The 13,690-nt window shown below is 41.0% G+C and overlaps 1 protein-coding gene across 1 annotated transcript in view; it reads left to right on the top strand.

The window, feature by feature from the left end:
• The first annotated feature begins 2,194 nt into the window (after positions 1-2,194).
• Positions 2,195-13,690, top strand: part of REPS2 (RALBP1 associated Eps domain containing 2) — a 75,539-nt gene continuing 64,043 nt past the window's right edge. The window contains exon 1 of the mRNA XM_083439432.1: positions 2,195-3,037. Coding sequence (XP_083295558.1) covers positions 2,795-3,037 — 243 coding nt within the window. The 5' untranslated portion in view covers positions 2,195-2,794. The remainder of the gene's footprint in view (positions 3,038-13,690) is intronic.

Here is a 13,690-nt window from a genome sequence, read left to right as displayed (position 1 = left end):
TTTATAGACCTATAAAAGAAACTTAGGATAGTACCCCTTTTCTAATATGTGTTGGACAATGTGAATGTATGGGATTGAGATCATGCCATTTCCACTGTGTGAAACTGCAGGAATTATTGCAGAAAACAACAAAGCGATTGAATACACTTGGCATAGCATATTACCTTGCCATTTCATTATTCAGTGTAAGTCATCTAAAACTTGAAATAAACTCATTTTTATTATAAATGTGAAATAGATGGTCATAGTTGTAATAATTTGGAAAGGCAACTAACTGCTGGTGACGAAGTGTGACAATTTCAAAACTGGTGACTAATATGCTGCAGTGGATGACAACCTGTTGACTAAATCGAGGCTTGTATCTTCATAGAACATATGTGGTGGCCTTGAGAAAGGTTGTGGTTAGAATAAATGTAAAACACTGAAAAGTACAGTAGAAAATGTTTTTAAAATTGACTTTACATTAGCTGACAATTTAACAAGGAACAAAATCGCTAATATGAGTGCTAAGTTTATCAACTTCCTGTCAATCATTATTGACATATTTACCAGTCTTACATTTTGTGAAGTTGGACTGAATAGTTTCTGGATTGTTTAGGATCTAATTTGGTGATGAACGGCTAGTTAAAAATTAACTTGTTCAAATTCATGTGTGGTGGCAATATTGGTTCACACATTTGCTCAACTATGATCTTAAAGAAAGGTCTGATAGAACTGTTTAATTTATGCATGATAGTATTCCACCAAATGTGATTCATTGCCAAATAAGACTGATTATTTTGTTTTTATGCACATTTATTAGCTGAGGCTCGAGCCATAAGCATATATTTAACTTTCTACAGCTGTGGCCATACTTAAATATGCAGTTGGCTGTGTCTCTGTTTTCATTTGGCCTAAGGCACAAATGCCTGCAACAGAAGGTTAATAAAAGGATGCAATATCAACTTAAACATTTCCTCAGTTTTCTATACCATTGAAACTAACCCAAACACTGTTTCTCCTTACATCTTCTTTTTTCTTCTCATCTCCATTCTGATTGTCAGGTATGTGGAGAATCGAAGCATAAACAAGTATTAAAATATGTTTCATTTTATGTCTGTCTGTTAATAACTCTTCTGTAGTTCAAGAAACAATTCCTATTAAAATATAATCCTGCATCTGTTAAACTTGAATGGTTTCTTATGTCAGTAGGGTGGGTTATTTGAGGTCTACGTGTAGTAAAGGCAAAATAACATAACATACTGGGAAAATGGTCTATCCCTGCAAATCTGCCATCTTTGCAGTGGAATGCACTGCACACCCAGCAGGTTGTTTTTAAAAGGCAAACAGGAGCATAGTAGGTTTTAACCGGGAAGACAGCAGGTGTTTGTCTGAAAACTTCACTGCAGGCCATTCTCTCTTCCCTGTTATTTATTTAATAATCACTTTTCTAAAGATAGGGTTCTCTAAAGCAGTTTTCAAAGCAAGCCAAAAACTCAAAGCAACCCAATGTCATCAAACCAGTTTTAAACTGCATGTCTATTTATATCCCACTCCAAGTACCTGAGGTAGTTATGTTAACTGCAAAATCTTCTTGCCCTGTTGGTCACCTTTCCCTGGCCCACCAAAATAAAAGCTTGAGCACAAGGGTTTTTGCACTACTTCCGGAAAACCATGTTGGTCTCCAAGACGCAACTCCTGGGGGCTGATATCCCTTTGGCCTCCCCAATAAAATATGTGAGGGGGTGGCCACCCCAAATTGATAGGCATAGCCATTCAAATGGTGTGCGTGCACCGCATCTTGTGATCGATTATGCGACGTGGGGTCTCTTTGGACCCCCCCCCCCAATATTTCATTGAAGTGGGCACCCTGGCCAAGACCAGGGCTTTTTTCGGGGGTACTCGCCGGAACTCAGTTCCATAACCTCTCAGGTGGGTGCCATTGCTATTCTAAGAGAGAGGTGTCCCTGGTGAGTTCCGGCACCCCCTTTCTCCCCCTAGAAAAACAGCACTGGCCAAGAAGTATCTATTTTGCTAAGGCTTTTACCCCACGGTCACCTGCACCCACCCTCTGAACTGGGCTTCGAGTTAAGTCTTCAGGTGAGAGGAAATTCCACAGCTAACCCCAGGTGGCCTCTGCTGGGCACACCTTGGTGCCCAGATGCCAGAGAGATTTAAACGCCGTGGGGCTGCTTTTTTCATGGGGGGGGGGGGCTCTCTGCACATGCTCAGATGCGCAGCCCTACTGCGCCATTCTTCGAAGAGCAGGGCGTCAGGGTCAAGCAAGCCCGTCCCTGAGGTGGCCATGTGGGCGTCTAGCGTGTCTCCTCAGAGTGTGGCTCTCACCCCGCGGCGGCGGCGGCGGTTGCCTCCTGCTCCAGCCGGGCGTGTGGAGGTGGAGGCTGCGGAGCGGGAACGCCGTTTTGGGCACGTGCCCTGAGGAAGCTTTTTTTTCTTCCCCTTCCCTCCCCTTCCCTTTCCCGAGCAGCTGCCGCCGCCGCCGCCGCTTCCCGCTCTCGGCTTTCTGAGGAAAACCTCTGAGGGAAGCAGAAGAAGAAGGCGCGAAGAAGAAGAAAGCTTCTCTCCGTCTCCCGCCTCCTCCTCCTCCGCCTCCCCCCTCGGGCAGCACTGCAGAGGCAGCTCCGCTCCGCACTGGGGAGGAGGAGGAGGAGGCGGGGGAGGCCGCCGCCGGACGGAGGACGAGGTTCAGCCGGGGCTGCTGCAGAGGCTCCTCGCTCGCCCCTCTCGCCCGCCGCCAGGAGTTTCTCTCCCGGCCTCGGGAGTCGCGCCGCCCCCTGCCTGATTCCCCGCTGCCATGGAGCCTGGAGCAGCAGCAGCAGCCGCTGCTGGGCCGGCAGCCGCCGCCGGAGCCGCGGCGCTCTTCCTGGCTGCGAGCGAGCAGCAGGGCTACTCCGAGCTGTTCTCGCTTTGCGGCGGCGGCCAAGCTGCGCCCGAGGCGGGGGGACCGGCAGGAGCGACCCCAGCCGCCGCCGCTGAAGGGAGCAAAGTGGCGGAGTTGTTCCGGGCGTCGCAGCTGCCTGCCGAGACGCTTCATCAGGTAAAGTAGTAGGAGGGGCGCGCAAACACACACACACACGTGCAGAGTGTCTTCTGGGCATGTGCAGAGTGCCTTCATCCTAACTATTAGCGGGTGAGGTTTTTTCCCCAGGTCGGAGAGTTGCACTCTGGTTGTGCCTAAAAATAGAGAGATGCTGTGACTTTCTCCCACGAGGTTGTGTGATTCGCCTGTCTGATGTGCCCCCAGCCTCATGATTAGTCCAGTTGTGCGGTTTTGGAAAAGAAGGCGATCTCCTTTCCTGCGCCCCCTTTGCAAACCTTGATATGTGGTGCAAGAACAAAAACATCTGTTTCTGTTGTCTTTCTCTGTGTCAACGTTTTTTGGTTTTGGTTTTTTGTACGCTCTTGTTCTGTTTCTTCTGTCTCCTTTCGTTAGTAAGGTACACACATGCCTTTGAGTACCGGGAGTGGTGTTTAAACTGTGGCTCCTGTCAGATTGCAGAGTATAGGTAGACAAACCTTTTCAGTACAGAGTTGTAGAAAATATGGGTGCTGTTAGCTTGTAAAAGTGAACTGCTGTTTATTTTATACTCAAGAACATCTTGAGGATAGAATAAGCAAATTCACCCTTTAGTTCCCATTGCCCTGTATACAGATTCTTGGTTTGATCTTTGCAAGAAGTAATCCTAATAAAACCCACACAAGAGTAGATCTCATTACAGCTCCTATCTCACTTCCGAATTGTTTTTGAATTTTGTTACCTATTGCACCTATTGGTACTTGGTGTTTGATTCCAGAATGCTGTTCATTCGGTCATGTAGTTCACATGTATTGTAACTGCTAATTTTTCACACTGGGAGTCAGATTGTAGATTGCAATGGAAGGGAGCCTTAGTTTTATGCTGTCTCATCATCCCACTTCCTTTATTTCCTGAGAAGTCTACAAAGGGAGGTAAAAACAAATGAAAACTGTAGTAACTTGCAGCTGTAAAGACACACATTGTTTGTTATTGTTTGATATATACCTCCTCCTCTACCAGCTGCAAAAATGTTGCAGCTGTCTTTATATAATAGACATTTCCTGTTGCTTTTTTTAAAAAAATATTTTTTGGCAAGCAGTAGCCTCTGAAAATTTTGCTCCTAAGTTTAACATCGGTACTTTAAATATTAATTTAAAAATATTGCACTAACAATAGATACTATTTCACCTTCAAGGGGCTAATATTTTTGCTAGTAGTGGAAGATAGACACTTGTGGTATCCATTTGTGTTATTTTGGGATGAATTAAAGGTTGAGATCCTTTGGGATACAAATGAAACGTTACTCATGCATACCACTCCAGTTACAAGATAGAGTAGAAGAAGTTGAGTTTTTAGTTGCCTTTGAGAATCAAGTTGTTTGCTTGATCCAAAGAACACCGAATACAGTAGAGAACTGTACACCCACTGCTGTTTCCACATTTCGAGACCTCCAGCCCACTGTAACCTAACTTGGAAATAATTAGAACTGTCAAAGGAAGAAAAGGAATGTGCCCAAACAGCATTTAATTTCCCCATTCCCAATCCACTGAACCAAGAGGATAAGTAGACATCAAAAAAATAAAATAAAAAAGTGGATGCAACAGACAGTGTTCTTCTGGCATCAGTCATACACAGACAACTTCTATTGATTGAAGTTGGTTTTATTTCTGATCAAGTAAGTTCAGGATTGTAGCCAAAGAGTAAAGTTTACACAAAAGCCAGTTAATGGATTCTATAGTCCTCTACCCCACCCCCACCCCACATCAGCTGCCTTCTGCGCCCATACTGTGCAGATCCGGACATAGTCATATGTTCCTGTTCTCATTTTTGTTAGTGGATTAGAACAGAATGTTCTTGGGGATAGGGGTGGGGGTTGGAAAGGCTGATATACCCCCAGATTTATTAATGATATTTCTCAATTGGATCTACATTTCTACCCATTTCAATAGACACAACTGTCTTTTAAACTGATTGCTTATCTGCAACAATTTGGCACCAACCTCCCTGGGGCTTTATTGTTTTCTGCCTGTGGAACCATGCAGTATTGATTCATTATCACAAAGCTTCTAATAGTATGTGAAAAGGTAGAGGAACACACAGACTGTAGTTCATATATAAGAATATAACTTCAAAACACTTGTTGTAAATCATATAGCAAGAAGTATTTTAAAATCTAGGTTGGGATGCAGGTAAAGCTAGCCAGGCCTTAAAGGCACTAATAATTGTCTCCTGTTTCCCTAGAAACTGTCTGTTGTTTGTTGCTTGCTGCTGTACCAATATGGGCACTTGTTACTCTTTCAAGTGGTTCTGTGTTAAGTTTTTGAGATGTCATTCTGAGATGTCATTTGCATAAAATGTTATCTATAAATTATTCCACCAAACATTGTTCCTCTGCATTGTGCTAATCACCTTTCAGGAGAGCGAATAGTGGCCCTGATCCAGTGCACAGAAATACATTTTTCCTTTGCAAACCTCTTCCTGTGGTTTATGATGTAAAGAAAAGCTTATCTTTGAACATGCCAGTTTTGGTTCTTGCATTGTTGCTTGATGTTATCTATACAGAAGTGGTAGATTTTAAAACATCTTTCTCAGACCTAGGTAAAGAATATGGTTTGAAGTAGCCGTACATAAAATCTTCATTCGTTTTTGACACTTGCAAAAATGCACAGTGCTTGTCCTAAGTCCTTTTTAAAAAATGAGAGATAAGAAGGAATGTCATTATGGGGAAAAGTTGTCACCCTTACATTGTAATGATCCTTCTAGTAGTGCAGATGGAAGCAGGTCAGATTTGAGGTATGCAGACTTGTAAAAGTTAGATGAACACTGAATACTATTGTAATTCAAGCCTCAAATGTTCTCCAGGTTAGATGAGTCCTAAAGGTTGTAGCAGTTCAGGCAGCTAGAGCACAAAGCTAGACCTGGCACCAGTAGTCAGCAAGGTCAGGTACTGGCCAAGGGCTCTAGGTGCTCAGAAGACTTCCTTACCAGCCTGTGCAAGCCATGTCATCACTCCTTTTGCCACTGGGCCCCTGCAATGCCCTGCATTTGAGGTACATTATAATCTTTAAAACCCTATCTATAGACCTATAGAGGGGACGGACAGCAGGCACCAGCAGGACATGCAGATGGCCCCCTGAATCCTTGTGCTAGCCCTGATGAAAGCAGTGCTTATGGAACTGAATGGCAAGGCTGGTCTCTGTTGGTTGGATGATTTTGTAGAGTATTTGAGGGTAGCATTCTACAGTCAGTAGGTAACGTTACCCAGTTTGGGTAATAATGACTCCTATTACTTAGTACTCAACATAAAGTTAAGCTCCAGCTTTGGTAGTATAGAAACTGCCATTTTTTGTTCTTTGTTTTGCTTGAGTTCTCAACCTAACAAGGAACCTGTCTGTTTCACTTAAAGCTGAAGGCAGAGCTGCTGGATGTTATATTATTAAAAATGGGGGATCAGCTACCGTCTGTTTCATAGGTGTAATTTGAAGCCTGCAGAGCACCTGGTAGAGACTAATCCCTTTAAGCCTGCTATCTCCTCTTACACTCCATCATATGACTTTGACTAAAAATGCAGACTTTGTAGCTTCAGCTTCAAACTGGTTTCTTTTCTCTGTCACGCACACAGCCATACCACTTTGCTTAACATCCAAACATCCAGCCTGATGAATAGCTCTGAAAAACTTGCCCACTATTTTGTTAATAGCGTAGATTGCCTGACAGTTGATGTTAGATTTTTTCCTTATAGACCAACATGGAGTATTTTGTTGTGTTGTGTTGTGTTGTATTTGGCTTTTTGTGAATTAGTAGTAGTTCATTGCTTAGTGTAATACCATCTTGGGCTTTCTCAGCAACATATTAGGTTCTTTTTATGCATCTTTTAAAAACATATTTGTGATAAGAAAGCTTTTCAGGTTTTTATTTTTCTGTGTAGAACTTTACAGTCTTCTGTTTTTTGTTCTTACTTTTCTAAGTTATGCTTAAAATGCTCAGCTATAGCATTAAGTAATTCATTGATACCACAGAATTCGGGTGTGTGTGTGTTAATTTATGTGGTAATCATATGAACTGCTATATATGATTTCATTATTCAACATTTCTTTTTATCAGTTTGCTCTAAGACAAACAAAACTTTCTTTTTTAACCATTAGGAAATAAATGCTTTAAAAATGTGCTAGGAATATGAGGTCACAATTTTGTATGTTAACTTTGCTGCTGATGGCAGGAAGAAGCACCCATTTCAGGAAAAGACTTTCAAATTCATTTAATAGATAGCTTATGTATTTTGAAATAAATCTGTCAGTTGAAGTTACTGAGTGTTAAAATGTTTCCTCATTAGTACCTAGCATCTGAAGAAATCTTAGAGCTGTTTGAAATTTGCATGCAGGATACCTATGTTTAGATGCCCTGGCTTAATTTTGGAGTACAGGTGATCTTTGAGAGACAATAGTAATACGTAATCTAGTTTGAAATCTCTGCTGTTGTCTTGCCGGGTGGTCTTTCAGTGTTTTGTCATCAGAACACTGTAAGATTTTGGTAAGTTTACAGTGTAGGATTACTGTCATTATGTGGCTGTAACCATGCTATTTTTCTGGAAAAAGAGGTCCTGGAGCTCACCGCGAACTTCTCTCTTGTTCTCTTAGAATGGAAATGGTGTCTACCTGAGAGGTACTGGAGCTGAGCTCTGGTGACCTCTGCCTGAAAAAAAAACCTTGGCTGTAACTCTGATAATGTGCATCTTTCTGCATTAGATTTTTCTTTCATTTCCTTCACCATTGCCACTCCAATCTTCAGTGAGGCTAACAAGTTTAGGGGGAAGGTTTTGTCAATTTTATGGAAACATGGCCGGCTTTTTCTTTTTCTTTAAAAAAAAGTGCAATGGTGCTGTGATAAGAAATAAAAATCAAGGTTTTTCTCTTGACCTTGCCAATTTCACTGGAAAACAGAAGGGCAAGGAGATGGGGGAAGGAAATGGAAGTTTTGGAGATATCCACATTCACAGAAAAAGAGATGAACCAAGAAAGGAAACATCTGCTAATAATGTACAAAGACATACTTTTCTGACGTTCAATGCCGGACATTCAGTGCGCTTAAAAAAAATTGGGTTGTGTGTGATTGGGTTGTTCTTGCTTTTTTTTGATTATGTATTCTGTGTTGTGCTTTTATCCTGTGAACTTCCCTGAGACCTGCGGATATAGGGCGGTATACTAAATAAATAAATAATTAAAGTTAAGGAAGGTGAGGTTAGCTGTGAAAAAAGGCCATTCCCAAATGTGTACAAGTCTATGAAAAAATTGATGGGTGAAGGAATTGTGCTTCACATAAAATCCATCTGTTTGTGGGTGATGAACAGTTCAGGAAAGGTGAAATTAGATTATGTATCTACTTCCTGTATGTCTGTTTACAAATCTGATACAAGCATATTTTAAAACTGAATTCCTGTTTTTCACATAGGCATAACACCCACAGGAAATAGGCTTTATATTGCTTTGAATACCACTAGGAAAGTGGTTTTAATTTTATCAAGTTGCTATCTCAAAGCACTATGGAAGAAGCAATATTGAACTAAAAGTCCAAATGTCTACCATGAGGTTACATCACACTTACAAGTTTAGGACGTGATTAATCTCATGCAGCAATGAGTTAATAGCTAGTAGCTATAATTTGAAATGCAAAATTACTACAGACCATTTTTAGCCAGACAGTATTCAGATCTGAATGCTGGAGAAAATGCACATCGCAAATACATTATTTTATTATCGCCCACAGTACATGTCTCAGAATTTCATCTGAAGCATCTGAAGGTAGTGTTTAGATGGAATGCTAACCTAATTTGATCTGATGGAACCTCACCAGGAAACCTGAACTATGAATTTTTGTAAAGCTGTATACCTGTGGAACAAGTCTGTCACCTGCATCAACTTGATACTATCAGGTTTATGCTTGTTGGAACTTAATGAGATGCTGATACGAAATTGCTGCTCAATAGGTGGCTACTGTTGTAGCAACATCACTTTCTTTTATGGCCAATCATGTGTGACCTGACTTTAAAGGGACTGCAAGTAAGTAGTGTATCTGCTGTTGTCATACTATAATCCAGGAATATAGCCTTGGAAGGACATGTGCATAATTCCTACTCAAATTTTGTGTTTGCAGTGTTATGAAACATCTGCTGAAACTATTCTAGCAAAGACATTAATAATTTTTTAAATCTTCATATGGGGAACAAGAAGTAAAAATAATGGATCATATCCAACCAGGTTTTCTTTGGAGGAGCAATTGGAATTGCTATGTTCATCAGTTTCAAAGGCTTTATTATGAGGAGGACTAACATTGGCTATAACCCTATGTTTGAAATACTGGGTTGCTAATTGATGCTAGATTCTCAGAATAGTTATTGCTGTGATGGGATGTTTGCTGGTATTTTCCTTATTCCAAACTGTACAGAGTTGTCATGGAAAAATGCTCCTATACCATTATTTTCTGTGGGGCTACAGCATGTTGTATAGTGAATAACTATTCACTTAATACTGTGGATAGAGATGCCTTTTCCAACATTTTATATTGTTTTATAGTCCAACACCTAGTCCAACATCTTGATAATATTGTGAGATATGGATGCAGGGGCTGATTTTGCTTTGTGATCTTGCTGAACAAAGGGAAGGACCATTCCCAAATAGTAGACCTCAAATCCTTGATGCCCCAGATTATCAGTTTCCCAGTAGCATGACAGATAAAGATCCTTGTCTAAGACCTTGGAGTTTAGACTTTCTTTCAGAATTAAACAATGCTGTACTAGATGGCCTAGGCTGATTCTGGGTAAGGCAGCTTTCTGTATTCATATTCCATGACCCAGATTACCTGTCACACTAAGCCAAATAGGCAGTCGTATGAAGATCACAGCCACTGCACTTCTCCTTTGTCCTTCTGTGCTGTGCTACCCAAGGGCTAAATGATAGTTTGGCTTAGCATTGCATTTGAACCTGAACTTGTTGTTTGTCAAGGCAAACCACAAGGTGTAATCAAAGTTTGCTTTTGGTTTGGGGAAGATAATCCATGAGTCCAGGCTCAGACATAACTCTAAGCTAAACCTCAAGTAGCGCACCAGGCCTTTGGCTGATTAATATTCTACAGCCTTTTAAATGTGTTTGTGGGAGAGCGGGTTATTGTTATGTTTTGCTTTAGTTTTAGCTATCTATCTTGTGAACCACACTGAGAGCTTCGAATGAGGGGCGGTATATAAATTTAATTTTTTAAAAAAATACTTGTTGTTTTTATAAACATAAACTCCCCCATGTTTAGAGTAAAGAGCTTTTATTCATGCATAGGAAAGTGTTTTATTAAGGACAATGTTTTTTAAATTTTAATTTTTTAATTTTCAAATATCCCAGGGTTCAATTATGTAACTTGTTTTTATCATGAACTACACAGACTTATATGCGAGGGCATAAATTAAACTGTATGATATAATGTCTTCACAATGTCAATAGGCACACAGTGTTGCAGTTGTAAGGACCTGTTTTTGAGCTGTTGTAATTGTGCAAATTGCAAGGGGGCATGCTTTCCCTGCCCCACGTGGTGGTGCTGGAACATAGAATTTGTGCCTTTGTCCAATCACAGTCATTAATCACGTGAGCATTGAAAGCATTTGCAGTGGGCCACAATGTTTGTTCATATCTGTGAAAAATGCTGACGTGGCCCCCAGAAAATGGCACCTGCTTATATTTACAGATGGCAGCAGAAAGGTGGAAGGAATAGCAACAGCAACTAGGCTCTGTTCCAAAAACTATGAATGTAATTCTGCTTGCCCACCTGTGAGTGTGTGTGTGTTCTGGTTTTGTTTAATGACAGTATGCTGCAATAAGGTTTTACCCTATTCAATGGAACCGCTGGCAAATATTGTACAGCTGGAGTTTGATAAGGATGGTAAGTGCAGAACAAAATATCTGGGGCAAAACTCCACAAAGATCAAAATGAAAATCAGGGCAAAGTATTTTCTGGAATGTAGGAGAGGGGCTTAAAGCACATTCTGTCCTGGAATGGTAACTGGCTGTTCAAAAGGAAAAAAAATGGTGATGGGTTCACGAAAACCCTTGTTCTTCCTAACTAGCTCCAGATTTTCTATGCAGTGCCTCACTTAGAGCTGGCCCACTCCATATTGAGAGCAATATCTTTTAGCAGCAGTAATCTGTTGTACCAAGTGGCTGGATTTTCCCTTCAATTCATAGTTTTTCAGCTCAAGTGCACATATGACAGAGCATTGAAGATTCAATTTATATTGAGAAATAAGCCATATAAGAACATAAAGGGCAGAATATGCTTTGAGGTTTTGCAATTCTGGCTCTCATTTAAAATATTTTTAAACCAGTCTCTCAAATTTTTCAGTTTTCCCCTCACAATCTTTTGATCTTTCGCTCGCACTTTTCTTAAGTCAGTCTTGAATGTGAGCTGCTATAGCATTTTGAAAGCTTGAGTTTCTTGTCCAGTTAATTATTTCCAATCTAGTTGTTCACAAACAGATGGAAGCAGGTGTGTCATGACAGAGGTGGTCGGCAGCTTAAGTGTTGAAAACTACAGTACATTGGAAATATTCATGATATCCAAGTCTATATTTGCTACATTGCAGATTAGAAAGATTTTTTTTTAAAAAAACACAACTTTAAGTAGTAGAGCACCTCCTTTCCATGCAGAAGGCTCCAGATTCAGTCTCTGGCATTTGCAGATTAGACTGGGCATGGCCCTTATCTGAACCATGACTCTTGTCTCTGCACTATAATGGCACTGTTTTTAACGTCTACTACCTCTTTTGATGACATAATGTTATATAGGATTGCCATATGTCTGAAATTTCTCGGACATACCTGAAATATTGTATCCGAAAATAGTGTCTGGGTGGAAATCAGCTAAATGCGCAGGAAAATCTGTATGGCAACCAATGTCGGCAGTGTTGATTTTGCCGTTTTTCCTAAGGAAAAGCTCAACAACTTTGCCTAAAAAGCTTTTTTAAATATGGCAACCCTGTGTTATAGTCACCAGTGGTCAAACCCATCTGTAGATGAGCATAGGATTGCGACTAAATTCAATTCCTTCTCTACTGTGGCTCTGTTGCTGCCTGTTTTTAGGGTTTGTGTAAGCATTGCACTTGTGCCATTATAAGTGTGGTGCTATGTCGTCTCCCTGATGCTGGCATATCTTTGGGCTCCACTGGGATTTGGCCAGCCAGCATGAGTTGAGGATAGGGTTGTGCTGCCAGTTAATTAAGCACAAGTATGAAACTTTTTTCAATGTGGGGGGAAAATCTGAGGAAAGAGCTTTATTTCGTGAAGAGTAGTCATCTTGCATGTTCTTAGGAAAAGAGAAGTACTTTCATAGGGTATACTGAGTAATATGCAAACTCAGAGTCTCCTTTTCAGGTTTCGTTCATTTAGGCATTTTGGTTGTGTAAAGTGAAATAACATTGTTATTTTTAACTCAAATAGCTTCTGGGAGCGAGATTAAATTATCATTCCCTCCGTGCCCCATTTTCATAAAATCATAGTGCTAATAGTAGCTGGGAAGGGGAGTTTGTTGGAACCATGGTGGGAAGAAGTATTAACTCATTTCCCACACACTGCGGTCCTGCTTCCGCACAGGTGTTCCCGTTTACTTTGTTAAAAGCATGGTAGTTGCTTTCATGCAACAAATGAAACCTCTGGTTTGACCCTAAGAGATTTTCTGCATACTGTATATGCAGAAGCACATTTTCACCTGAACCATAGGCAAGCTTGCACACAAAACACAGTTTCTGGTAATTCTGACAAACTAAGACCTAGAGATGTCATATTTACAGCACACTTGAAGAATTATAGAATCCTAGAATTGGAAGAGATCATGAGAGTCTTCTAGTCCAACCCCCCGCAATACAGGAATCTTTTACCCAAGGTGAGGCTTGAACCCACAACCCTGAGATTAAGAGTCTAATGCTCTACCAACTAAGATCCTAAAGTTGGAATGGTCAGCATGAGTAATATAGTTCAATCCCTTTGCAGTTACACAGAAGTTGCTATTTACTTGGTTAGTGAGATTATCCGTCTCTGAAAGAGTGACCAGCAGTATTTATTTTCAAGACTGGCATTTTGCCATTAAGGGTGGTTCTTCCCTTGATGACTACAGCATCAAGCAGTAACTTATATGATTCGATGAGCATCACAGGTCACATAGCACAGACAGAACTTTTTAATAGTCAGTTCACACATCCCCTGCAGAGAAACATTAAAATATATTCTTTTCCATTGGATTTTCAAATTCCTGTACTTGACAGTTCTTCTTTAACTCTTCTTGCTTTGTAGTCACCAAACCAAATGGATATTCCTCTTTTTCTCACAGCCATGACCTGATATCCTTTCAGCTAAGCTAATCATTACATTTCCCCCTTTTCTCTGGGAGTCAGGGCCTCCCATGACATGGCCCACCCCACCCATAAGGCATGGTGAGACAACTGCCTCAGGCAGCATGATCCACAGAGGCAGCAGATCCTGATTATTCCCGCCTTGTTCCTACTGTAGAGCTTCACTCAGCTCTTTTTCCCTGGCAGCTAGGCGGGGGTACATGGTTCGTCTCAGGTGCCAATATGTCTTGGGCTGGCCATGCCTGATGTGCAGCTGTTTCTCATCCTTACCCTTGCTGTGCTCAGCCCCTCTA

The sequence above is a fragment of the Podarcis tiliguerta genome (genome assembly GCF_965153285.1).
Source record: "Podarcis tiliguerta genome assembly, chromosome: 4".
Classification (NCBI taxonomy): Eukaryota; Metazoa; Chordata; class Lepidosauria; order Squamata; family Lacertidae; genus Podarcis; species Podarcis tiliguerta.
The sequence above is the reverse complement of the archived record's forward strand: the minus strand, read 5'-3'. Positions and strand labels throughout refer to the sequence as shown.